This window comes from Gadus macrocephalus, chromosome 18, assembly GCF_031168955.1.
Source record: "Gadus macrocephalus chromosome 18, ASM3116895v1".
NCBI lineage: Eukaryota > Metazoa > Chordata > Actinopteri > Gadiformes > Gadidae > Gadus > Gadus macrocephalus.
Window position 1 is genome coordinate 7504620 of NC_082399.1, and position 24818 is coordinate 7529437.

The following is a 24818-nucleotide window of genomic DNA, read 5'->3' on the forward strand; positions in this document are numbered from 1 at the left end:
TAAATCCACATTCCCTTTGTTTCTGCTGCTGAGGAAGGGTCGAGAGAGTTTCACAGAGAGGGAGGGATATTGAAAAGGAAAAGTGGGTCTTTTGTAGTGTGCTCAGTGCAAGAGATGCACTGCAGATGAAAAGCATATGATTTGATCAAGCGCTCTCTCCGGGTGTCGCCACCTACCAGAGCGGTGGGTCCGTCCGGGAAGGGAAGAATCTGTGAGCTCCACCGGCTGTCCAACAGTGAACCCTAGTGGACAAGAGAGGGAGTGACGCACCGCAAGGTTGAGGCCCAGGGTGTGTTGCAGTACATCAAACACCTCATTGAATTTTTTTTGGGTGTTTTGCTTTCGCTTTGGTCTTGAGGGGAGTTTCTTTACATCGCTCAGCCAGCGGGGCCATTGCTTTTGAATTTGTTTTTTCCCTCGCCTTCTTCTGTTCCTTTTTGTTGTTTACGTTTCATCTGCCCTCCCTGCTCGCACACACACACACCACTCCCCCGCTGGGAGGCCTTCTGCAAAGGGGGATTGGTGTTGGAGGAAGTTATCTGTGGAGATGTTTCTTAGCCCAAGTGAGACTCCACCACGCTAATCCACTCTTCCTCCTCCCTCTCCTCCTCCTCCTCGTCTTTCTCCTCCTTGCTCCTCCACTCTCATCCTCCACCTCCCCTCTACTCTTCCTCCTCCTCCTCCCTCTCCTCCTCCTCCTCTCGCCTCCTGTTCCTCCTCCTCCTCCCTCTCCTCCTCCTCCTCCTCCTCCTCCTCCTCCTCCTTCTCCTCCTTCTCCTCCTCTCCCTCCTCCTCCCTCCCCTCCTCCTCCCCCTCCTCCCCCTCCTCCTCCTCCTCCTCCCCCTCCTCCTCCTCCTCCTCCTCCTCCTCCTCCTTCTCCTCCCCCTCCAGCTCTCCTGTCGTCCTGGTGTGAGGAGCTGGGACGCCTCCTCCTGCTTCGCCACCAGAAGACCCGTCAGAGCGAGCCCCCTGTGAAGGGCCCCATGCAGCCCCCCATGAACTCCATGAAGCCCGGACTCTCACACGGGTCAGTGGCCAAGCCCCCAACCCTGGCGTGCGTGCGTGCGTGCGTGCGTGCGTGCGTGCGTGCGTGCGTGCGTGCGTGCGTGCGTGCGTGCGTGCGTGCGTGCGTGCGTGCGTGCGTGCGTGCGTGCGTGCGTGCGTGCGTGCGTGCGTGCGTGCGTGCGTGCGTGCGTGCGTGCGTGCGTGCGTGCGTGCGTGCGTGCGTGCGTGCGTGCGTGCGTGCGTGCGTGCGTGCGTGCGTGCGTGCGTGCGTGCGTGCGTGCGTGCGTGCGTGCGTGCGTGCGTGCGTGCGTGCGTGCGTGCGTGCGTGCGTGCGTGCGTGCGTGCGTGCGTGCGTGCGTGCGTGCGTGCGTGCGTGCGTGCGTGCGTGCGTGCGTGCGTGCGTGCGTGCGTGCGTGCGTGCGTGCGTGCGTGCGTGCGTGCGTGCGTGCGTGCGTGCGTGCGTGCGTGCGTGCGTGCGTGCGTGCGTGCGTGCGTGCGTGCGTGCGTGCGTGCGTGCGTGCGTGCGTGCGTGCGTGCGTGCGTGCGTGTGTGTGTGTACATGTGTGCAAGCAGCAGGTGGAGTGTGTCTGTCTTTGTGTGTGCGTGCATACCATTTGCGTGTGCATATATACATGTGTAAAAAGCGTGCGTTTGCGTGTGAGTTTCTATGTCTCTGTGTTTGTTTGAGGGTGTGTGTGTGTGTGTGTGTTTGTCTGTATGTGTGTGTGTGTGTGTGTGTGTGTGTGTGTTTGCATGTCTGTCATTGTGTGTTTGTCTGAGGGTGTGTGTTCATTCAACTAGTGTGCATAGGTGTTTGTGTTTGTATGTGTGGGTTTGTATACGTGTCTCCGTGTGTGTCAACCGGTGTGCACATGTGTCTGCGTGGTGTGTGTCCCCAAGGAGAAGGGCCGGCCCTCTCCGTCCCAATGCAGACTCCCCTGCTCCTCATGGATCAGTGAGCAAGACACACTTTCACACTGCCTGCCACCGCTCCAACAGCCCATAAAACACGCAGTTAATCATTACCGTGCAGTCCATCGCCATCGTGGTGCAACTTACCAGAGTCTCAACCGTAAAAACACATGTCTGCCTGTCTGTCGGTCTGTCCCGTCGCCACACTAACGAAGATGAATGTGTGCGTCGCGGTGCGGGTGTCTGACATCAAGACAAGTGTTGGACTGGTACCGTCAGTGAGGTCGCTCTGTGTCTCCCTTTGGTCTTTTTTGGTGTGTTTTTTTTGTGCTGACACTGCGGCTCGTGTTCCGTCTCTCGCAGTGATGGGTCCTTTCCCTACGACTCGGTGCCATGGCAACAGAACACCAATCAGCCGCCGGGCTCGTTGTCCGTGGTGACCACCGTGTGGGGCGTGACCAACACGTCCCAGAGTCAGGTGAGGGCTGATTCGCACACACACACACACACACACACACACACACACACACACACACACACACACACACACACACACACACACACAAACACACATTTATCTGAGAACAGACAAACACTCCTCTCTCTTCACTCTTTCTCTCTTGCTGTCTTAGTGACTCTCTCTCTCTCTCTCGCTCTCTCTTCGGTTCTTTGTTGCTTTCTCTCATTGAGAAACAACATTGCTTAGTATTCTCATAGTCTTGATGTCCCTTATTACACAAAGGATAAGGAGTGTTTCTTGACACGTTGTTTGATTTTAATTGGTAATTACATTTACGATTACATTTTGGTTATGTTGTCTTGTATTTGTAGAATTGAAGCACTGTAATTAGAGGGAAAGCAATAAAGGATGCACAAGCCAATACAAAAGTTATTTAGTTGAATGTGATGCTAATTAATGCTAAAGTGTTCCTCAAAAATTATGACTTATATTAAGGATAATTATACAATCGTATATATTCAGTTGACAGCAACGAATAGTTGACATGAGAAGTTTTCAGACTTAATGCTAAAAACATAAACTCTGTACTGCTACCCATGTTGACACAATTATATGCATTGTCTCCGTATTCCTCATAGGTGCTGGGGAATCCCATGGCCAACAACAACAACCCCATGAACCAAGGGGGAAACCCCATGGGCTCGGGGATGCCAGGGAACAACCAGGGCATGAACTCCCCGCAGTTCCCCGGAAACCAGCAGCAGTTCCCCAACAAGGGCAACCCCAACCAGGGCTACATGCAGCAGGGCATGTACGGCAGACCCAACTACCCTGGGGGAGGGGGCTTCGGTGGCAAGTGAGTCCGTGCCCCCATGGGGGATTTAAAGGGCTCTAATGTCTGGAGTAGAGGTCGAGAGGTTCTGTGATAGGCCCACTGGGGTTCTGGAGGGTGTGTAGTAGCTAGGGTGTTTGACCTCCAGTACCAAAGGTCCTGGCTTCGATCCCACATGTCCGCAACGTACCTGTTGGCATCCCGTCTCCCAAGGGTTTTCATTCCATTTTATTTGTTCTTTATTTATGCCACGGTAAATGGTGTTGAAACATGTACAAAACAAAAAATAATATATGACTCGCAATGTTCTTCCGTGTTGCATTATGTTTCTGTCGCGTAAAGGACATGTCCCTGCGATAAATACTGTAGGTTCAGATTAAATGGACGGACAGGGCTCGTAAACACTCCACCAGACCTCCCTCCTCCATCCCTGTCTGACTCTCCTCTCTGCGCTGCAGTTACCCTGGGGGTCCCAACTCCGGACCAGGGGGCATGGGCATGCCTCCCCACGGCCGGCAGCAGTCGGACTTCGCCCAGCCCGCCGCCGCCGCAGCCGCCGCCGCGGTAGCCGCCGCGGCTGCCACGGCAACCGCCACCGCCACGGCAACCGTATCCGCCATGCAGGAGACGCAGAACAAGGACATGGGCCAGTACGGACCGGTAAGGAAAGGGCTAAAGCCGCTGTCGCCGTGTTGCCATGACAACTATGAGTACTGTTAAATATATATTTTTAGGTTACAGCGAGAGAAGTGTATTGATTATGCACCCTGCTCTGCTTCCCTGCAGCTGTGTGTTTTTTCGTTGATCACAACAATTTGTAGTTCCCTGAAGGTACCACTAAACACTCTTAAAAATGGATGAGATCAAACCTTACAGTCGACAAGCCAACAGTGTTTAAATGATTAGACAGGAGCCCATCGAGGTAGAAAATAGCAGAGCAGACGATAAGCACAAAGCCCTCGCCGCAAACTGAAAGGGATGGATACTGTGTTGATGAATAGCTCTCCGTGTAGAATTACACTCCAGCAGAGTGGCGATGTACAACCGCACTCAACCCCCATCTGTATGAACGTCATTTGATGCCAGTGAAAAAGAATCAGTCTTGACGTTCCTGGGATGTAGTTGGAGGCCGCTCAGTCACAACAGCGGCCCGCGTTCTGAAACACGTAATACCTGACCGAGACCGCCTTCCTCTCCCCCGCCAGATGAGTTCCACCTTCCAGATGGGACCCAACCAGGCGTACAACAGCCAGTTCATGAACCAGCCGGGTCCCCGGGGCCCGCGGACCCTCTCGGGGAACATGGGCCCGGGCATGAATGCTTCCAACATGGGCGGCCCTCCCATGGGGATGAACCAGCCCCGGGCCCAGGGCATGGGGCCGTTCGGGCCCCACGGCCAGCGGATGCCCCAGCAGCAGGGCTACGCCGGGCCCCGGCCGCAGGGCATGAGCATGCAGGGGATGAAGAGGCCCTACCCGGGGGAGGTGAGCGGATCTGGATTTATTCAACCTTTATTTAACCAGAGGAACGAACACTCATTGAGATTCTGCATGTATTTCTCTGTGCCCTGGCCGGGGCGTGCAGCGGCAGTCAGCCACACTAGTACAGATGAAAATACAGTTTCCTCTATTATAACCATCTCTCTCTCTCTCTCTCTCTCTCTCTCTCTCTCTCTCTCTCTCTCTCTCTCTCTCTCTCTTCTCTTTTTCTTTCTCTTTTTCTTTCTCTTTCTCTTTCTCTCTCTCTCTCTTCCCCCCCCCCCCCCCCCCAGCCGAGCTACGGCGGCCAGCAGTACGGACCCAACAACCAGTTCCCCGGTCAGCAGGGTCAGTACCCAGCGCCCAACCCCGCCCAGAGACCGCTGCCCTCGCCCAACTATCCGGGTCAGAGGATGCCGGGCCAGCAGCTCCAGGGACAGTACCCCCCCCCCAGCGCCGCCATGGGCCAGTACTACAAGGTCAGCCCGCACGCCTGGTCAAATCGACTCCATTTTGTTCTATTTCAGTGGCCCTTAACACGATGACCCCGGCAACACTGGACCACCTTTGACTGCCAGAGTCTGGTTCTTCTGTTGCCCAGTTTATGTGGTCGATTGAAGTGCTTTGACATACACTCGGAGTGACCAGCCGAGCTGTCCAGCTTGTTCCACTGTTCTCCGAGGCCCAGTTTAATTGGACCACAGGGGCCCCCTAGTTGAGTCAGGTAGATAAACACAGGTAGCTAATCACAGGTAGCTAATCACAGGTAGCTAGTCACAGGTAGCTAATCACAGGTAGCTAATCACAGGTGGCTAATCAAAGTGGCAGAAAAAATCGCTGAGTTATATGTGTGTTTTCTCGACAACTCTAATCTTGTTTTGTTGTCACTGGCACTGGTTTTGAATAATCGACTGTTTGGAACACATTGGTCATCTTTGACAGAAGCTAGGCTTCTGGAACTCTGCAAATCAATGGCAGCAACCACAGGGAAGGAAGGGAGCGGTGACTCACTGATATGCTGTTGGGAGAACAGTCTGCTCTTGTAAATAAAGCGCAGTTGTCAGACCTATAAAGGAGTAAGCGCAAACAGAGGCATTGTGAGGCATAGTCCTCACTTTAGATGAGCTCTCACAAAATACTTAACTAATGCTTTCTAATTGCCTGAATTTATCATGAAATGCAGTGTTATAGAAATTATAATGCATTAGTAACAAATTGTAAATAGTTTGTCAATCATCAACCAAGCTTTATAAGTGATCTGATAGACCATTATCTTACTTATCGTTTATAACTAATTATGAACTGCTTACCAATGAGTATTCATGTTTTCTAACCCAATCACACCCATGAATAGACAAGTTCTGGTACTTTTCTTGACGTTTTTCATGTTTACTCCCCATTAACAGCAAGAGCCAGGGTTCAACGGCCAGTCGAATAACTTCTCTGGGAGTGGGGCATACCAGTACAACCAGGGGAACATGAACGGGGTAGGTTTAATCTCGTATTCCCACCGGTAAAATGTCGGTTAAATGATGAAGAGTCCTCTCGAGAATATGAAGTGGAGGAAAGACGCCCATAATGTTTAGACCTACCCATAGTAGCAAGCTACTGTACAGGACACGTTTGCTCGTTCCTTGACAACAGAACAGTCTCAGTCCAGTTGCGAATCTAGTGTTGGCGGATCCGAATAAGTGATTCGGCGCTGCCTTGCAGCCTCACCATGACAGCAGTACAACCTCTCATGTGATATTGCTTAATTCATAAACTGACCATGGATCTCCTGTCCGCAGCCTCCCCGGCCGGCGGGGAACTACCCCCACTCACCCGTCCCGGGAAACCCCACGCCTCCCATGACACCGGGCAGCAACATCCCCCCGTACCTGTCGCCCAACCAGGACGTCAAGCCCCCCTTCCCCCCCGACATCAAACCAAACATCAACGCACTTCCTCCTCCTCCAGGTGAGCCCTCACCTCCCTCTCCCGACACCCCACAGCCCAGTCCCCCAGACCCCAGGTGAACTCCATAGTATTCACTTATTCAAGTAAAAAGTTTGAAGTTGAAATGAGCCCCTTTTAAAGGGCCAGGTGTCACACATTGAGGCTCTTGTTGGCGAAGCGTTAAATGTTTTTAAATAATGTCCCGCCACTTTCCGATGTAATCCGATATAAAATAATTATACTGTCACGTAATAATTTTGCAAAAGTGCAACCCATACATTTTGTTGAATCGCTTTGCTACGTCGTCGGTTGGCGTAAGGAAGAGTATTTTCACTACAATCATTTTTTTTCCTTAAATATCACCAACCGATGCTAGCAAAGCGATGCAGAAATCCTTTTGCTTGCTACTATCGAACTCAAAAACGAATCACACCGATTATATTGGAAAGATAGAGGTAGAACCAGTGGAAGTGGACCAGTCTGCCGTCACCTCACCTAACCTGGTGCCTGCCCTCCCCCCGCGCCTAGTGAACCCCAACGAGGAGCTCCGGCTGACCTTCCCGGTGCGGGACGGGGTGGTGCTGGAGCCCTTCAGGCTGGAGCACAACCTGGCCGTCAGCAACCACGTCTTCCACCTGCGGCCCTCCGTGCACCAGACGCTCATGTGGAGGTAACCCCCACACACACGCCCGCACACGCACACAAACACACCCACACACACACTCACTCACTCTGTCTTTCACTTTCTTTCTTTCTTTCTTTCTTTCTTTCTCTCTCTCTCTCTCTCACACTCTCACACTCTCACACTCTCACACTCTCACACTCTCACACTCTCACACTCTCACACTCTCACATTCACACAATCACACATTCTGCCAATATATGTAAAATTTTAATTGAAAATAAATAATAAAAAATTAGATTTTCAAAAGAAAAGATAAAGTGAAAAGTAGCCTTAATAACTAATAATCCTTGTTGGGTGTGGCGGCTGGGCAGGTCGGACCTGGAGCTGCAGTTCAAGTGCTACCACCACGAGGACCGGCAGATGAACACCAACTGGCCCGCCTCAGTGCAGGTCAGCGTCAACGCCACGCCCCTCACCATCGAGAGGGGCGACAACAAGACGTCCCACAAGCCCCTGCACCTCAAGCACGTGTGCCAGCCGGGCAGGAACACCATCCAGATCACCGTCACCGCCTGCTGTTGTGTGAGTAGGAATACCGGGAATACCGCCCCATGCAGACGGCAACGGGGGAATTTCGAGCTCTCGTCACTAGGGGTTGAAATTCAATTCATTTAAATTCCATTTTATCTGTGTAACCCTTAATCACCGGTACAGTCTGAAAGGGCTTAACAGGCCAAATGTTTATGACACCCCTCTGACCCTAGCCCCCAGGTAGGGGTGGTCTGTGGTCCGATATACATTAAGATTACAGATGACATCAGGAAGGATGCAAATAGTTTCTCAAAAAAGCAACAACTGGACTTGAGAGTTGCTATGGGATCTAAAGGGGATGGAGGATTATTGGTTGCACGGTGAATGTTACGATGCCATTGATGAGAATGCTCCGCTTTCACAAGTGAATGACAAAACATGATTTCTAAAGAAATTAACCTAGCATGATGAGTAGATGGGGCTTCATAACTATCCCCTAGTATGTGGGGAGAGCGTATCTTCTCATGAACAAGTAGATATCGGTTAAATCGCTGTAGCACCACGGTAAATAGTGTTGATGCGCAAGGCAATGTCAGTTGCAGTTTCGCAGCATTGAAAAAATCCTAAAAATATATAAAATATTCCGCAAAACATAACATAATATTAATGTAATATTATGAACACCGCTGTTCTCGATAAAACAATGAGAATGCCGTGTGTCATGATATGAGTCCCAACCACTAGGTGGCGGCAACTGTACCTATTCTCATACTAACTGACTACCAGGATCAGATGCAGTAGAAGAAGAGAATACAAAGCCGTGCCAGAGTAACGTGCTCACAGAGTTTATTCAATAAAGTAATCTGTTCATAAAGTTCAGTGCCTGCTTAATGTAGTAACATTACAGTGTGGATAACACTGACCCCACCTGTGTCCTTCCCCCCCAACAGTCCCACCTGTTTGTGCTCCAGCTGGTCCATCGGCCCTCGGTCCGGTCGGTGCTGCAGGGCCTCCTGAAGAAGAGGCTCCTGCCCGCAGAGCACTGCATCACCAAAGGTACGCACACACACTCCCGCTGCCACAGACACACACTGACACAGACACACACTGACGTAGACACACACTGACATAGGCACGCGCTGACGTAGACACACACTGACGTAGACACACATTGCCAGGTACACACACTGACGTACACACGCAATAATGTCGACACACACTGACGTCACGTGGACACACACTGACATAGACAAACACTGACAGAGACACAAACTGACCTAGACACACACTGACGTCACGTGGACACACACTGACATAGACAAACACTGACAGAGACACACACTGACCTAGACACACACTGACGTCACGTGGACACACACTGACATAGACAAACACTGACAGAGACACACACTGACCTAGACACACACTGACGTCACGTGGACACACACTGACATAGACAAACACTGACAGAGACACACACTGACCTAGACACACACTGACGTCACGTGGACACACACTGACATAGACAAACACTGACAGAGACACACACTGACCTAGACACACACTGACGTCACGTGGACACACACTGACATAGACAAACACTGACAGAGACACACACTGACCTAGACACACACTGACGTCACGTGGACACACACTGACATAGACAAACACTGACAGAGACACACACTGACCTAGACACACACTGAGATTGACACACACTGAGATAGACACACGCTGATATAGAAAACACACTGACGACCATTCAAAACGAATAATCTTAATGCTATCCTTTAGATTTCCGATTTCTCATTCCTATGGCTACTCTGCACTCTGTCTACAGGTTGTTTGTGAACTAGGCTTGGAGTTGCTCTTATTGTTGTATGCTTTGCTTGTTCTCAACGAGTAGCTTTAGTTAAAATCCTCAGCCAACTGTAAATGAAGAATCGTACCCTAGTAAAAAGTTTACACCTCTGATAAGCATTTTTTTCTCTCTCTCCCATCATCCCTCCCTCTCCCTCTCCCCCTCACTCTGTCTCTCGCCCTACAGTAAAGAGGAACTTCAGTAGCGTAGCCGCGTCCTCCGGCAACCCCTCGCTCAACGGCGAGGACGGCGTGGAGCAGACGGCCATCAAAGTCTCCCTCAAATGTCCCATCACCTTCCGGCGAATACAGCTTCCTGCGCGGGGACACGACTGCAAACACGTCCAGGCACGTCTCAAACACAGGAGAAGACGCAATGCTTCGCGTGCATGAGTTACCCGTTGAAATGTGGGGTTACCTCCGAGTAACTTCAGTCGTGGGAGTGGCTTGTGCAAGAGAGTGAAAGCCTGTGAACAGCAACTTGCCTCGCTCAAATATAAAAAAAAGTGTTTGCCAGGAGTCGGACAGAAGGCTTTTTTTTTTATAGTGGGTTGAACTAGCTTAAACAAGCGTTTTTGCATTTCCTTTAAAATACTTGTTTTACCATTGGGAATGTATGTCATGTTAATATTTCTACGTACGTCTGTTTTTTTGCAGTGTTTTGATTTGGAATCCTATTTACAATTGAACTGTGAGAGGGGTACATGGCGATGTCCTGTGTGCAAGTAAGTTCTAGTACCCATCATTTTCAGTTGAATATATATATTTATACATAACTTGCATATACTTGATGTATATAACCTTGAAGTGGAACAATGATGATTGAAGTTCAAGCCCTACCGATGTTAACACTGTAAGTCTGTGTGTGTCATTTCTTTTCACAGTAAAACGGCATTGTTAGAAGGACTTGAAGTGGACCAGTACATGTGGGGAATCTTGAATGCCATTCAAAAGTGAGTAAACATTGAAAAGTACAGCAAAGAAACAGCACAGCAACAGCTCCTTGTGAAATATTCAAATGGCTGCCAAACGGTGTCATTTGCCAGTCATTTAAGCCTCTTAAAACCAACGTCTGTTTAATTTTATACTCACTGTAGATCGACTAAAGTGTTTGGTTTACACTCTAAGAGTACTCCTATTTCCAGAGATTCAAAATTCACAAAGACCTACAAATAAAACTAAACCAACTGCTTTGTAGTCCATTAAACTCCCTCGTTAAACCATCCTCTCTTCCCGTACTCTTTCTTTCAGCTCGGAATTCGAGGAGGTGACCGTGGACCCGACGTGCAGCTGGCGGCCGGTGCCCATCAAGTCGGACATCCACATCAAGGAGGACCCAGATGGACCGATGGCCAAGAGGTTCAAGACCATGAGTCCCAGCCAGATGATCATGCCCAACGTGATGGACATGATAGCCCAGCTAGGGCCCGGGCCCTCGCCCTACGCGCCGCAGCACGGCGGGAACAACAGCGAGTACGGCGGCCAAGGTAAAGGGGAAAAGAGGAGTCCTGGACGCAAACTAATGTTTTTTACATTTTTGACTTTCGAGGCCTGTATGCTTGTAGGTCAGTCTGATTTTGGGAGGTTCAGATTTTTCAAAATGTAATAAATTTATGTGTTTTCGGAGCGGTAGAGTGGCCATATGTTCTGTAAAAATCATTGAGGTTTACTCGAATACAAACATTACAGGGTCATTCATTCGAAACATCCGCAAAAATCCGGTCATATGGGTGGGGGACAAAATAATTCGGAAGACGAAGAGAAGAAGAAATCTTTCCGACAACATAAATATCATTGATTTTATCTGTCCACCTCTGTGCTGTGGCAGGAGTCTGTTCTGAAGTGGCATCAATTTTTATTTTGGCCTCATTTCCTCTATTTCTAGGCTACGGGGGCCACGGAAACTTTGACTTTCCCCACGGCAACCCCGGCAGCACGTCCATGAATGACTTCATGCACGGCCCCCAGCTCTCCCACCCCCCCGACATGCCCGGTAACCTGATGAGCCAGGACAAGCCGCTCTCCCACAACATGCCCGACTCGGTGAGTCCTTCTCGGCCGACGCACTCAGTGCCCCTTCAGCCCGTGCCCCGGTGCGTTCTAGATGATTGGACGATGAAGAATTCAAGACGACGGAAACTTTTGTCCTCATGTGTCTCCTGAACTTGTCTACCCAGATTAAAGCAATGCTGAATGTTTATAACTCAAAATGCTGTAGGTTTCATCTCAGGATTGAGAGAACACAATATGTGTCTGAAGTGTGTGTGTGTGTGTGCTCTGACACGGACACAGAAACAGACATATTATGTTTCTCAAAATTCTCCCGAAAATCCATTGGAATGACTGTTTGTCTAAATAAACCAGCCCATTTTATTGCTTTTTTAGTTATCATCTCATGAAAAAATTTTTTTTCCAGTTGATTAACTCATACCTTATTTCTATTTGAGTGATTAACCGGGTGGCTTTTACTTTGACACTCGCCAACAGATACCTCATCCTGCCAGCACTGACCAATCACACAGCTCCTTGCAGCAGAGCCTACAGCACGCCTCTCCGCACCACGGCAACCACCCCCACCAGGGGGGTCCGCAGCTGCACCACGGGGGGCCTCCTCAGCCCTTGCGGCAGCCCCCGCCCTCCCAGCAACAACAACAACAACAACAACAACAACAACAACAACAACAACAATTACAACAGCAGCAACAGCAGCAGCAACAACAGCAGCAGCAACAACAACAACAACAACAGCATCAACAGCAGCAACAGCCCGGCCCTAACAACCATCCCCACGGCGACCTGTCCTTCAACCCCTCCAACAGCCTAGACAGTGGGTCGGGGTCGGACATGCCAGAACCTTCCTTAGACGTAAGTGTGACGTGGGAGAGAGCGGACCCAGTTGGCGTACACGCGGTTCACGGTGCCAGCGGAGATGATGGTTGTCGTGGAAGGGTTGTGATCCTAGTCGTTATGTGAAGTGACGTAATGATAACCTCTGTCTATGTCGCCCTTATTCATAACATGGTTTTACGAAATGCTTGATGATGAATAAATACGGAATGGAAAGACAGAAACTGAACATGCAAATAATACTGAATAACGATTCAAAGCAAACCGTGGATGAAAAAAAACCAAAGAAAAATCTACGCAAATGTTTTTTGAGAGGGATTTAAAAGAAAGATATTGTCATAGAAAAAGTTGAAAGTGATGAAGCATGCCGGTGTTTTTCCGAACACCTTTGTACTCGATGGAACCCTTGACTAATGCTTTCTCCTGCACCTCCCGCCCACAGCTACTTCCAGAGCTCGCCAACCCAGACGAGCTGTTGTCCTACCTGGACCCCCCCGACCTCCCGAGTAGCAGCAACGACGACCTACTATCGCTCTTCGAAAACAACTGAGGGCGGACTCACACATACACACACACACACACACACACACTCACAGACTGACTGACCCACGCACATCAAATATAAACTTCTTGACTGCCTGGGGTTGAAACAGCCCCCACCGCCCCCCTTCACGCCCAGGTCCCCAAAAAAGCGCAAATGTTTCACAGAACTTGGCAAACACAAAGATGCACTCCCTCTCTCTTCTTCCTCATGTACAGTTTTCAATGGCCAGCGCAGATTGACTGAAAATGGTGTTTTAACTCTTACCGTCACGGCGCTATCGAGAGGGGCCGGCCTCCCTCACTCCTCGCTCCGATACCTTGGAACTGTGCAGCTATGTTAAGTCGATTTTATATACCACACACACACACCGGTGTACGTGTGGACATTAGGAAGGTGTTTTTAGTTGTAGCATTTTTATAATTCATGTTTTGTTTCTTTTCAGATGTAAAAAAAAAGGAATGAATTGTATAAAAGAGAAAAAAATATATGTAAAAAAAAAAAGAAAGCCCTTTCTGGCCAGTGTGAATTCTGTCCGTGTTGTGATTGCCAATTTGAGACAGCCACCGAATATCTACGAAAAAGCTTATTTTCTTGGCTTGTTAGTAGCACGGTTTGTTCCACCATTCATCATTTAAAAGCACAAGAGATTATGGCAATGCAAACAACTAAAACACTTTTTTTATGAAAGCAACAGGCAGAGCTCCATTTGTGTCTATCCTCAAACATTTATTTGCATCATTTACGAACGTTTTGTAGCTTTTTTTTTTCCATTTCATTATTTTGAAAGTGGACGGATGGGAATATGGGAATAATTGGCCCTTAGTTTCCTTCAGTTATTGTCAGTTTTTCTTAACGGTTAATAAAAGAACTTAAACTGAAATCATATCAAAACAACCATACATAAACAACACAACATAATGGAACTCGTGGTGGTCCTGAAGAGGCTAGCATTACGTTAGCTTTTAACAAAGCGACACACTGAGTGTATTTGTAGGATCCTCTGAATATCCCGCTGAATTTAGTACTTGCTGCCGAAACGTCCGTACAGTATGTCAGCTTCACATCGTCCCGCACTTGCTTATCCCAGCATTTTTTTTCAAGTAAATCTCCCCCTTCATGTTCAATCGTGTGCTGTTATTGTAATCTACAAAGTGCATGTGTGCCAACCCCTGTCCCGTGCTATTCCAAATGGTTAAGATAGTGTTTGTATTTGTTTTTTTGTTGCCGTTCACTCGGCTCTTAATGTGTCTGTACTTGTTATTATTATATTATTGCTATTATTATAATTATTATTACGTCAGACTAAATTTGTATCATTTATTTAAGACTAACACCGAAGGGACAATGCTGACGTCCGCAGTCATTTGCTGGATGTATACTGTTTGTGTTTGAGGTTGTTGTTGTTTTTTTCATGTTAGTTTTCACGCTGCAAATTTAAAGAAATCCATAATTCTTAAACTAACTGCTCACCATCACCAAAGTAAGGGGAATGAGGATAAAGATATTTGTGATTGTTTGTTTGTGTGCAATGGTTGTGCCGATGTGTGTGCGTGTGCAGATGTGAGAATGAGTGTGTCTGTGTGTGTGTTTGTGTACAATTGTTTATACAGAGGAGGGATTACTGTTTTCAAAAATACAGGGCAAGCCACAGTCAAGTCATCATCACTACTGTTCAAGGAGAGCTTTCTGAAACAGTATTGGAACTTCTGCCACACCTGTTAAATTTGAACCTTTTCGCAAAGTGCTGTTCAGTATGCAAATGTATTATTTTTTGAGAGAAAAAAAAACTATTGTACTGTAAATATTCTTGTGAATATTTTTGTACCATCTCGATCATGTTTGGGCCTTTCCTAGTTGCATCGTCCGAACTCCCTAACCGATCGTCTTGCCCTCATATCCAGCTGAACGCTGACTTAGTTTGTAACCAGCCTACTGTATGGGTCCTTCCTAAATCCTGCTTACTGCTAGTCCATACGCCTCATAAGCTACCCCCTGCAGTTCTCTGTGCTCTCCCTGCACCCCTCTACTGGCCATATTCCGCTAGTCAGCCACCATCTTGGTTCTGAGCGATTGCTGGGCGGAAGGAACTGAATGCAATTCAGCATTGAGTTCCCTTACCTAGCTAGCTTTAGATCCAAGATGGCCGCTAAAGGACCTGAACGTTGTATACCGCATTCAGTTCCTCTAGCCAGATAGCTTTTAGGTTGAAGATGTCACCATGATGGCCACTGGGTGAATAAGACCCATATTTGTCGTCTTCTGTATTGAACGCTCACCCGTCTTTCCGGAACTAGAAATAAAAAATAAACTGTAAATGACACACGCTCACACAAAAGCAATATTTTCTCACTGTTCCGCTGTGTTTCATTATAAATCAACAACTGGTCTATTTATGGATTTTATGTTAAAGTTATTCAAAATAATTCGATTTTGATATTGGCTGGCTATTGGTGTATCTTGCAAACCATGTTGGCAGGCAAATGGTATATTTCATGATATATACCTTTTTTAAAGAACTTCATATTGTTTTTATTTATTTTTATAGGATATGTTTTGTTTCTAAACGTATGACCATTCACTTTTTTCCACCCTGTGTTTTGTTCGGTAAATTATTTTGTACTCATATTTTCCCCCTTTTTTCATGTAAGACTTGAAAACATACTTTCAACTGTATCTGATGTGCTGATGACACACCACGGTTCCATGTTAATCCTGATGTTGAGCACATGAGTTGTTTGATGACAAACGAGTGGCATATTGTTTCCATATTTTAACACACACACAGACTGCCATTAATATCCTATTTCAGATTTATTCACCTGCTATCAGAAACGAAAAAACATATATATATCAATCCCATGGAGCTATCATTTCACAGTTTGTTCTTTTATACATGTGAGCCAATTTTATGTATCAGACAGACCTACACCCAGAATCTATAGTTGCACAATCACAGCAAAAAGGGAGGGAGGGGGCGGATGGAATATATAAAAATGAAATAAAATGATGCAAAGAAGAGAGGCACGTCTACCTATTCTGGTCCAGAACAGGTCTACGCAGTCAGTCAATGTCAAATTGGGTCAACGTTTTAGTGATGCCTGTATATATGTAAATGAATATAGAGACACGTGAACAGAAATGTATTCATTTTCCCTGGGAATGTGCATTGTTTCTTCATAATAATAAAAAAAATTAAGCTTGCAACCCCTCTATTGGAAGTGGCTGAATATGGAAAATGAAACGTTGTTCGTTATAGTGTCTGTGGATCGTCCTCCCTAAGCGCCCCCCCCCCCCCCCCCCCCCCCTGTAATATATTTTGACAACCCATTACATGTATACATGTAATACTTGGTGTTATACTGTGTCACCTGCGTACTCTTGAGGTGCTACAGCAACAACGAAAATAATTCTAGAGGGAATTATTCTGCAGCGTGAAAGACAGACTTTTTTGGGGGTGGGGGAAGAGAGAGAGAGAAGAGTCCGGAAGATTGTAACCAAATCCATAGTTTGTACAATTTTTTTTATATTATGAGCAGTTGGAATGGAAAAGCAAAATGGTACAATCTAAAGTGATTCATGCAATGTGGCCATTTGTCTCGATGTTTGTACATTTGTATGTACAATCATTTCATATTCTAAACTGGTCAGAAAATAAAGGAACTAATTGTGATTTTTAGTCTTGCTGATCTGTATGTAGTTAGATGATGTGACAACCTAATATTTATCTAATAAATATGTATTCAGATGATACCTGTATGCTGCTGTGTTCTTGTCATTTTTGCGTTTTAAATAAATACAAAATAGTCTTCCACGTGAAAAATGTGAAAAAATATGGAGAAAAAAACTTTGACTTCTGGTCGTATGCACAGTGCTGCAAGTAGCTGCCGTTGTAACATAAATGTTTCAACCATTTCTTCATATCCAGGTAACATTGAGCTGTGTAATAGCACATATCCGCCTGTGGGGGTCAGTAACACGACTCGAGGTGTTGTTATACACTGCAATTTTAAAGAGAACAAGTTTGATTTGAGGAAATAGTGTCCATCTGTACAGAACATATTCTGTACACTCTGTGCACACCGCACATACGAGGCAAACATGCTTATTTTAACAAATAGGATAAAACTATGTTCGCTGGCGTTCAACGCCGTACGAATGTGCAGCAGTGGCGCTTCGGCCAAGAAACCTGTTGTATATTTCGACCTTGCTGCCGACAACGAGCCTCTGGGAAGGGTTACTTTCGAGGTCAGTTCACAGTTAAATAACCATGTGTGTATGCTGTCGACCTTTTACTCACGCATGCACTTCGCTGTATTACAACCCAGGAACATGCCTCTATTTCCTATCTGTGTCTGCTCAGTGAATCATTAATCAGTTGAACATGTTCTAAACAAATTGTCTTTTGTTTTTTTTATCTGCAGCTGAATGCCGATGTTGTGCCTAAAACAGCAGGTAACCAACAGAACCATGTGACGTCAGCCAAACTTGTTTCTGCAGTGCCGACGAGTCTACAAGGCTGTAATTATGTTTCCACACCCATTATGTTTTTGTTCTCTGATATCTGATGTCCTCCCCCTTTAGAGAACTTCAGAGCACTATGCACTGGGGAACATGGGTTTGGATATAAGGGATCCATCTTCCATAGAGTGATTCCTCAGTTTATGTGCCAGGTTAGTTGCATATCATCTTATCTATGCCGTATGTTTGGTCAACGTGATGTGAATGATTAATTGTATTTTATTATGTTGTGTACTTCAGGGTGGGGATTTCACTAACAACAATGGCACTGGAGGTAAATCCATCTATGGATGGAAGTTTCCAGATGAGAACTTCAAGCTGAAGCACACCGGTCCCGGTAAGTCCCACTGGTGGTGCGTTGGAGAACTGCAGGGAATACTTGGGATTTTCCTTTTGAAATAGAAAGATTTACATAATATAACATATATATTTTATCCTTTGTGCATTCCATCCTTTTATATTTTTTGTTTCCATTAGAGATAGACCGATGTGTTTTTTTCAGGGCCGATACCGATTATTAGTAGTCAAGGCGGCCGATAACCGATATTTGGAGCCGATATTAATTTACAGAAAAAGGGAAAATATTGTCGTAAAAAATTTGAATAATACAAACTCCAACACTTAACTTCATTGAAATGCCTTTAAGCTAATGTTTAATAAACACAACAGCTTATCAGATTTGCAACATAACACAATTTAAACAAATAAATGGCTCCCTAAAATTTTCCTGAACTGAACTGAAATGTAAATCTTTTACAACTGAAAATTTAAATAAATAAAATAGTTCCCTAGTTAAACAGCCATTATTGCCAGACAGTTTTCTCTCAGACAGACGGTGCTTTGCTGTCTGTTTCTCATGTGGCGCACACACACACACGCGCGCGTGCGCATTATTCTCTAGCCGTCCCCTCATCGTGCTTCCCTGTAATAAAACGAACTGAATTTTACTCTCTCACACACACACACACACACACACACACACTTCTTACTTTTATCACTGACTATTTCCCTATCAATATTATCAGCAACCTTGTTTCAAGTGAATAAACCGTTTAAAAACACTAAATAGCCTGCAGCATCTTCACTTTAATAATCAGTGTTTATTATAGGAAAAGACAGCTGCTGCTAACGTATTGGGCCTCACAGTAATTAGTAATTAGTTAGTAGTCGTGAGTTGTAGAATTTTGCTACAGTCTGCTGAGCGTCTAGAGCCAGAGAAGGAGAAAGCGGACCGCTGGGCTAACGTTACGCTAAAAGCTAATCAACCTTCACCTTAAAGCCTAAGGGTTCGAAGGGCTCCGTGGTTACGCAGTTGGATAGCGCATTACGCAGTTGTTGAAGTATAACCTACGCTTAACGTGCTTCCCTGCAATAAAACTGGACTGAATTGAGTTTATTAGGTTTTTACACTCTCCCTCACACACAGACTTCTACTATCACAGACCATTTTCATATCGATATTATCAGCAACATTGATTCCAGTGATTAACGGACTGCGAGCGAGCTGCCGCTTATGTTTCGATAACGATAATGGGCTCACAGTAATGTTACTAGGAGTTGTGAGTTGTAGAGGACTGGGATGTTTATTACAATTTCGCGAGAGTCTGCTGCCTTAACTTACCTCAAAATCAAACCAGACAAAACCTTTTCTCCTCTCCGCCGTGTGTGTGAGCACTGTGCATGCACAGCTTTCACTGCTGATTGGCTGTTACCCGTCGTGGCTCTGCGTGTACCCAATCAGATGGTGCTGTGGGTGGGACAATGCTGGAGACAGCGTAGTGACAGCAGACAGAGAGGCACGGCTGCATCAGAGCCAAAATAACCCAGTTTTAAATTGATCTCTTATCGACCGTTGGATCAAAAAAAAAAGCTGATGCCGATATGCGTCAAAATGCCGAATATCGGCGCCGATAATCGGTCGATCATTAGTTTCCATTGTTTCCCACTGGCCATGACCTTGCAGTAATAATTGGCCGTAATTGTGTATAAAGGGGGAACTGGCACTCTTTGGTCAGCTTGCTGGATAATGATTCTAACTGTAATTTGAGATGGTCAGTTGCGGTCATACAACGTCCTTGTGTGTCTACATGGGCACCCGCACCGTCGTCTTGTTATGTTGTGTCTGCACCATCACCATAGACGCATCACTAATCCCTGTGTTGCATGTTGGCTCCTCAGGTATCTTGTCCATGGCAAATGCGGGTGCAAACACCAATGGGTCACAGTTCTTCATCTGCACCGAGAAAACAGAGTGGTGAGTACACAGAAAGCAGGGACGGACTTTGCCAATAAATGACTCAGACCGGCCCACATCAGGGCCAGCGGTTCCATAGATAAGGCCTAATCCGCAATAGTTAAATTGACAAATTCCAGGTATTGAAGAGCTTTGTACCGGACCCAGGCTGCTAAGCTATGTTCGACCTCAGTTTATTTCTAAGCTGTTCGTATAGACTCTGCATTGTGTTTCTTTTTTTTTTTTAACAAACTATTAAAGTCTAATTCATGTAAATTAAGAAAGTTATTTTCGATATTTGTAGGAGCTAAAGTGATATTTTCTATGACTAATAAACTATAAAAAAACTTCAGAAGTCAAATAATGACTGAATTTCTCACATAATACGGCTGAGTGCAGACGTGTGGGCAGGCGAGTATACATAATTAATCATTGTGTTATGAATAATGTAGCATTAGGCAGCTTTTGCCCATAGAGCTCATATTAACACTCTGCAAACGACAGAATAGAGAATTATTTTAAAGTGCACGGCAAGCATCACGTATTGGCCCCCTAGCACATTAATAGGCCTACTATTTTTTACACCTTCTTTTTGGCAATCCTTTATCCACTTACTTTTTAACCGCTGCACTATAACTCGGATCAAGGCCTCAGTCACACGAAGGGCGTTCGTTCTTGAACAAGCCTTTAGTTTTAAAATTTGTATCCCAGAAAGCCATGTAGTATGGAGTATGGATTCAAACAATGTTTTTTCTTTATATAATTAATATGATGTATGATTCATCTAAAGAACGAGAAATGTATTTTGACAGGGCAGAGCTATGATATAGTGGGTTATGCAGGTGGACTACTTAAGAAAGATAACGTGTGTGTGTGTGTGTGTGTGTGTGTGTGTGTGTGTGTGTGTGTGTGTGCATGTAAAGTGTGTGTGTGTGTGCATGTAAAGTGTGTGTGTGTGCGCATGTAAAGTGTGTGTGTGTGCGCATGTAAAGTGTGTGTGTGTGTGTGCGCGCGCATGTAAAGTGTGTGTGTATGTATGTATGTATATATCTAAAAATTACAGCCTGCTGTAACCACATAACTCAGGTCTACTGGTCCTACCCTAGGCAGATTGTATCTGCCTAGGGTAGCCACATGAACTCCTTGGATTGACTTGGCCTTCTCTCCTTTAGCAAATGAGGAAGGTCATTCAAGGTTGTGCCTGCAATTGTACTGGACACTTCCACAATACCCTTCTTTCTATTTCCATTTTTTACTGAGTGACCCTTACCAGCTGGCAGAGGACAATGTGAGAACTGATTCAATAGCGCGGGCATAAACATTTTCATGATGGTATTGTCAACATTAAAACCTTCGGAAAAAGTTTTCTGCGCACAGCATGCCCGTCACTTGTCATCCATTACAGTGCAACACTGACCTTCGAGCGTCATGTGGATGCTCTGTGATATGTTTATGCACTGTTCTGCATTAACAAACCACATATTTACTAGTCCGACAGTCGCCAAGCAGAGTCCTCATTGTGATTGGCTGAACTTTGCCTGAACTTTGGTTAATTATAAATTAATCTGTGTTGGGGTGTCTGTGTGTGCAGGCTGGATGGCAAGCACGTGGTGTTTGGGAGTGTGAAGGAAGGCCTGGACGTGGTGAGGAGGGTGGAGGCCTTTGGTTCCAGGTCCGGACGGACCTCCAAGCGGATCTTGGTCTCGGACTGCGGAGAGCTGAAGTAGAGTAGAGACTCTGCTCTCTACTCTGTCCACTCTCTTCAATGTGATTTGAGCCATATTAACACTGTCCTTTACAGATGGTACGGATTATCATCTGTGAGGAACTAGAGTTTATATCTGTTTCATTGTATGGCAGGGATAGGGCTTTGGCCCTTTTTTATGGCACATCACACTCGTTAAAAGTGTTCCATGGGTAGATATCATGGGTAATGTGAACTTATATCATGGGTAATGTGAACAAAATATAACGTTTACAATGATCCATGCATTGAGTAACATGTGACAGTGTTGCTCCTGAATGCTATGCAGTAAACGGCATTGAATGATTCCCATTTCAAACTTGTGTGTGTGTTTTTAGTTTCTATCTGGTTTGAAACAATAACTGTGATTAAAAACAATATGTTGAGTAGAATTACCGTAACCACTGGAGGCGGAAGCCGAGCAGTTTTCGACATAGTCTGTGCTGTATTCCCAATGCTGCGAAAGGTGAACACGGCCGTAACGTTGTGTGCTTCCAGCCCCTCTTCCTGTTTAAATTGGGAGGTTAATCTCAAATCTCACCTCAAAGGGCAATCTCTGGTCATAGTCTGTTTGGGTTTTCTTGCCAGAGAGATAGAGCGGCATTCTGAGGAGTTTTTGCACTCCCTGTTACAACCGTGACTGATCTCTTGGAGATCTGCTCTAGTTTGTTCTTTTGAATGATTTTGTTCATCTCAAGTAATACCACATCTACTGCCACAATAAAGTTGCAACTGGACCCAAGTTTGAAGGTATTTGTCGATGTGTTCTGGTTGTGGTTGTGGCTGTTTTTATGGAGTTTCTCAGCTTTATCTCAGGTTTGGAGATTTAGGTGCACGCAGCAGGAGGAATTCATCCCTCTTAATATAGTTTAATGCATATATACTACCAACCCTCACATATAGGTTAGTCAAAGGCACTGAGGGAGTTAATGTATCATACAATTACAGGTTATAAACAGTCTGGTTCATTGATCATTTAACAATATGTTTCCTTGGCACGCAATCCAATAAAAGTAGACGAAAAATGTCTACTCATCTTAAGTGTGGATAATATACAAAATATACCTCTATATGTTCTTACTCTTTGGCTGAACAGGAAAATTATTACATATGCAATTTAACATAATGGTTAGTATGATAGCATATTCATGAAAGCAGTAATACAGAAAGCATTATTGACCTTAAAAAAAGTTATGTACCATCCGAAAACACTGACAATACAGATACATCTTATTAAAACATTAGTAGAGATTTGTTTCATATTTTATACAGAAAATACCTTGGTAGACAACTTTTTGTTACTTCTGAAATATACAAATGTAACTCAAAACCAAATATATAAAAAGAAGCGGAACCTCTTCAAAACATGTCTAAACATGATGAAAAGAAAGCGGCTAATCCAACCTTTCTTAATTCACAGCTTGTCAAGTCACATTGTTCTTAGTTCCCTAACTTCAACCATAGAGTCCTTCACATAATGACCAGGGCCCAACCGAAATAACAAAAAGAAGAAGCGACCATGAGCCAGAACAGGTTTGACCTGGGACTGAATACAGGGTGTGGTCATTTCAAAAATAACCCACTCAAATTAAAACCCAGAGGGGTCTGTTTTCCTGGTGATGGTTATTGTACTCGCCGGCAGTAGTAGCCGAGCACTTTGCATTTCTCACAAAGGTGTTGGGGGTGCTCCTTGCTCTGGTCAGACACGTCCAGGCCATCGGGTTTCTCTAGAGGTCGCTATGGAAACACACAGAGCATAAGCTTAGCCCTCCACGTGACCTGTGACGAGAAGGAGCATGCAAAGGACAGTAGGCCTATTCAGGTTTGTACACACGAAGGAAAAAAACGGCAATACAATGTAAAAAGGATTGCAGGGACTCAGTCATTAGCAGACCTGTTCTTCTGTTGATGCATATTTTTTTTCTGTATTTTCTTATTGTAACAATAAATCCATAAAAATTACGTACCATTAATAATATATGATAAACCATAATTTTCTTATTGCTAAAGCAGCCTTTAAATTCTGTCCCATAAATCCTCCCCCCCCCAAAACTCCCATAAAAATCCCATAAATAATCTATGCTAAACAATAATGGTCTTATTGCTAACCCACCCAGTCGTTGTAGGTGTTCTGAAAGTCAGTTCTCTGTACTACGACCTCTACTCTTTGACCCCAGCACACAGTGTAACCCCGGGAACCCAGTGACACCAGTAGAAAAGACCCCTGGCCCAATTGTTTATTAAAAAAAACTGTAATTCTGCCGAGGGTCACCTGCTTGTGCGGGTACACGTTGAGGTGGCACTTGATACATTCTTGTCCCATGTTGGCCCAGGAATTCCCGCTCATCCACTTCCTCTTGCACTTGGGGCACTTGTACTCCCCGAAACACCTCTTCTTCCCCTGGTACGGGGTGAGCCCCTCTCCCTTGGGACGAGCCTGTGAAACCAAAGACCCGGCCCAAAGCCACAACCACATCAGTAATGGGAGACATCACTCTCAGAGGCCTCTTGTTTTGACTACATGTTCAGAAAAGGGAAAACACCTAAATGCACCGTGCTTAGTTTTGTCCCTAGCTGCCATGTCATTAAGCCAGGGGATGTTGTGATTGCGTCTGTCTTTTCCTTTTTCATCAGCGTAATAGGACGAGTGTGATTTATTTGGTTTTTGTTGGGCGAGTGGCCAACTCGGCACGCAGGTCAAATGGGTAGAATAATGAAATACTGCGACACAAAAAACGAGAACATCAAATAATCAAAATTGGAAGGAAAGGATGACATGTGTTTTTTCACTCGTCAAACATTGTTGACACTTTTAGGAGAAGTTTTAAGATGTTGATGGAAAACAGGAGGGAGAGATGTTACAAACTTTCCCATTTGAAATGCACTCCTTCCTTCCCTCCCTACCTCCCTCCCTCCCCCCTCCCTCCCTCCCTCCCTACAGCTGGGCTCCCTGGGGAACGTCAAGGAGGCCTAAACACACCGGGGCAGCCAATGGGAGAGGCTTCCCTTCCAAAGCACACATAACTCTGGCCCTCAGTCATCCCTCCCAGCTGGCCCCAGCCCACCAATCACGGCTTGGGGAACCGGCTCGGAGGGAGAGAAAATCAAACCCAGATGAACCCTGCCCTTGTAAAACATGACAAAATCCTAAAACCATCATAAAGTAATCATCCCAACCTCCCTGGTTTGAATTAGAAGCACCTTGGCTGAGAAGGAGGGCACGTCATGATTAGGGGCAGAGTGATGAATGGCTAGCTGAACGCCAAGCCGTCTAGGTGAAACCTTGTTTTG

General features: G+C 45.8%; 3 protein-coding genes across 3 annotated transcripts; 2 read left to right on the plus strand and 1 right to left on the minus strand.

The window, feature by feature from the left end:
- Window positions 1-323: 323 nt before the first annotated feature.
- LOC132445979 (zinc finger MIZ domain-containing protein 1-like) lies at window positions 324-16780 on the plus strand (the record flags this gene model as incomplete). The annotated part of the gene is made up of 18 exons (XM_060035996.1): window positions 324-1027; window positions 2281-2395; window positions 3016-3233; window positions 3668-3869; window positions 4415-4693; window positions 4981-5166; window positions 6094-6174; window positions 6478-6646; window positions 7154-7295; window positions 7622-7832; window positions 8732-8837; window positions 9829-9989; window positions 10299-10366; window positions 10526-10594; window positions 10893-11128; window positions 11527-11684; window positions 12129-12506; window positions 12931-16780. Coding segments are annotated over 18 exons (3591 nt in total), but the record flags the coding sequence as incomplete, so codon positions are not given.
- Window positions 16781-17016: 236 nt separating this feature from the next.
- LOC132445980 (peptidyl-prolyl cis-trans isomerase A-like) lies at window positions 17017-22269 on the plus strand. The gene is made up of 6 exons (XM_060035997.1): window positions 17017-17277; window positions 17454-17484; window positions 17614-17702; window positions 17791-17887; window positions 19729-19804; window positions 21375-22269. The coding sequence occupies exons 1-6, from the start codon at window positions 17131-17133 to the stop codon at window positions 21508-21510; spliced, it is 576 nt and encodes a 191-aa protein (XP_059891980.1). The 5' UTR covers window positions 17017-17130; the 3' UTR covers window positions 21511-22269.
- Window positions 22038-24338, minus strand: LOC132445981 (zinc finger CCHC domain-containing protein 24-like). The gene is made up of 2 exons (XM_060035998.1): window positions 23800-24338; window positions 22038-23264 (listed from the first exon to the last, which is right to left on the minus strand). Exons 1-2 carry the CDS (start codon window positions 24001-24003, stop codon window positions 23151-23153), a joined length of 318 nt encoding a protein of 105 aa, XP_059891981.1. The 5' UTR covers window positions 24004-24338; the 3' UTR covers window positions 22038-23150.
- Window positions 24339-24818: the final 480 nt, after the last annotated feature.

What these genes read in the sequence shown, in the direction of transcription:
- LOC132445981 (XM_060035998.1), bottom strand. Translation starts at nt 24,003, where the DNA reads ATGTGGTTGTGGCTTTGGGCCGGGTCTTTGGTTTCACAGGCTCGTCCC. An exon ending in ACGTGTACCCGCACAAGCAG is followed by an intron (nt 23,265 to 23,799) that starts GTGACCCTCGGC and finishes GTGTTTCCATAG; the next exon opens with CGACCTCTAGAGAAACCCGA.
- LOC132445980 (XM_060035997.1), top strand. Translation starts at nt 17,131, where the DNA reads ATGCTTATTTTAACAAATAGGATAAAACTATGTTCGCTGGCGTTCAAC. An exon ending in TGGGAAGGGTTACTTTCGAG is followed by an intron (nt 17,278 to 17,453) that starts GTCAGTTCACAG and finishes TTTTATCTGCAG; the next exon opens with CTGAATGCCGATGTTGTGCC. An exon ending in GCTGAAGCACACCGGTCCCG is followed by an intron (nt 17,888 to 19,728) that starts GTAAGTCCCACT and finishes TTGGCTCCTCAG; the next exon opens with GTATCTTGTCCATGGCAAAT.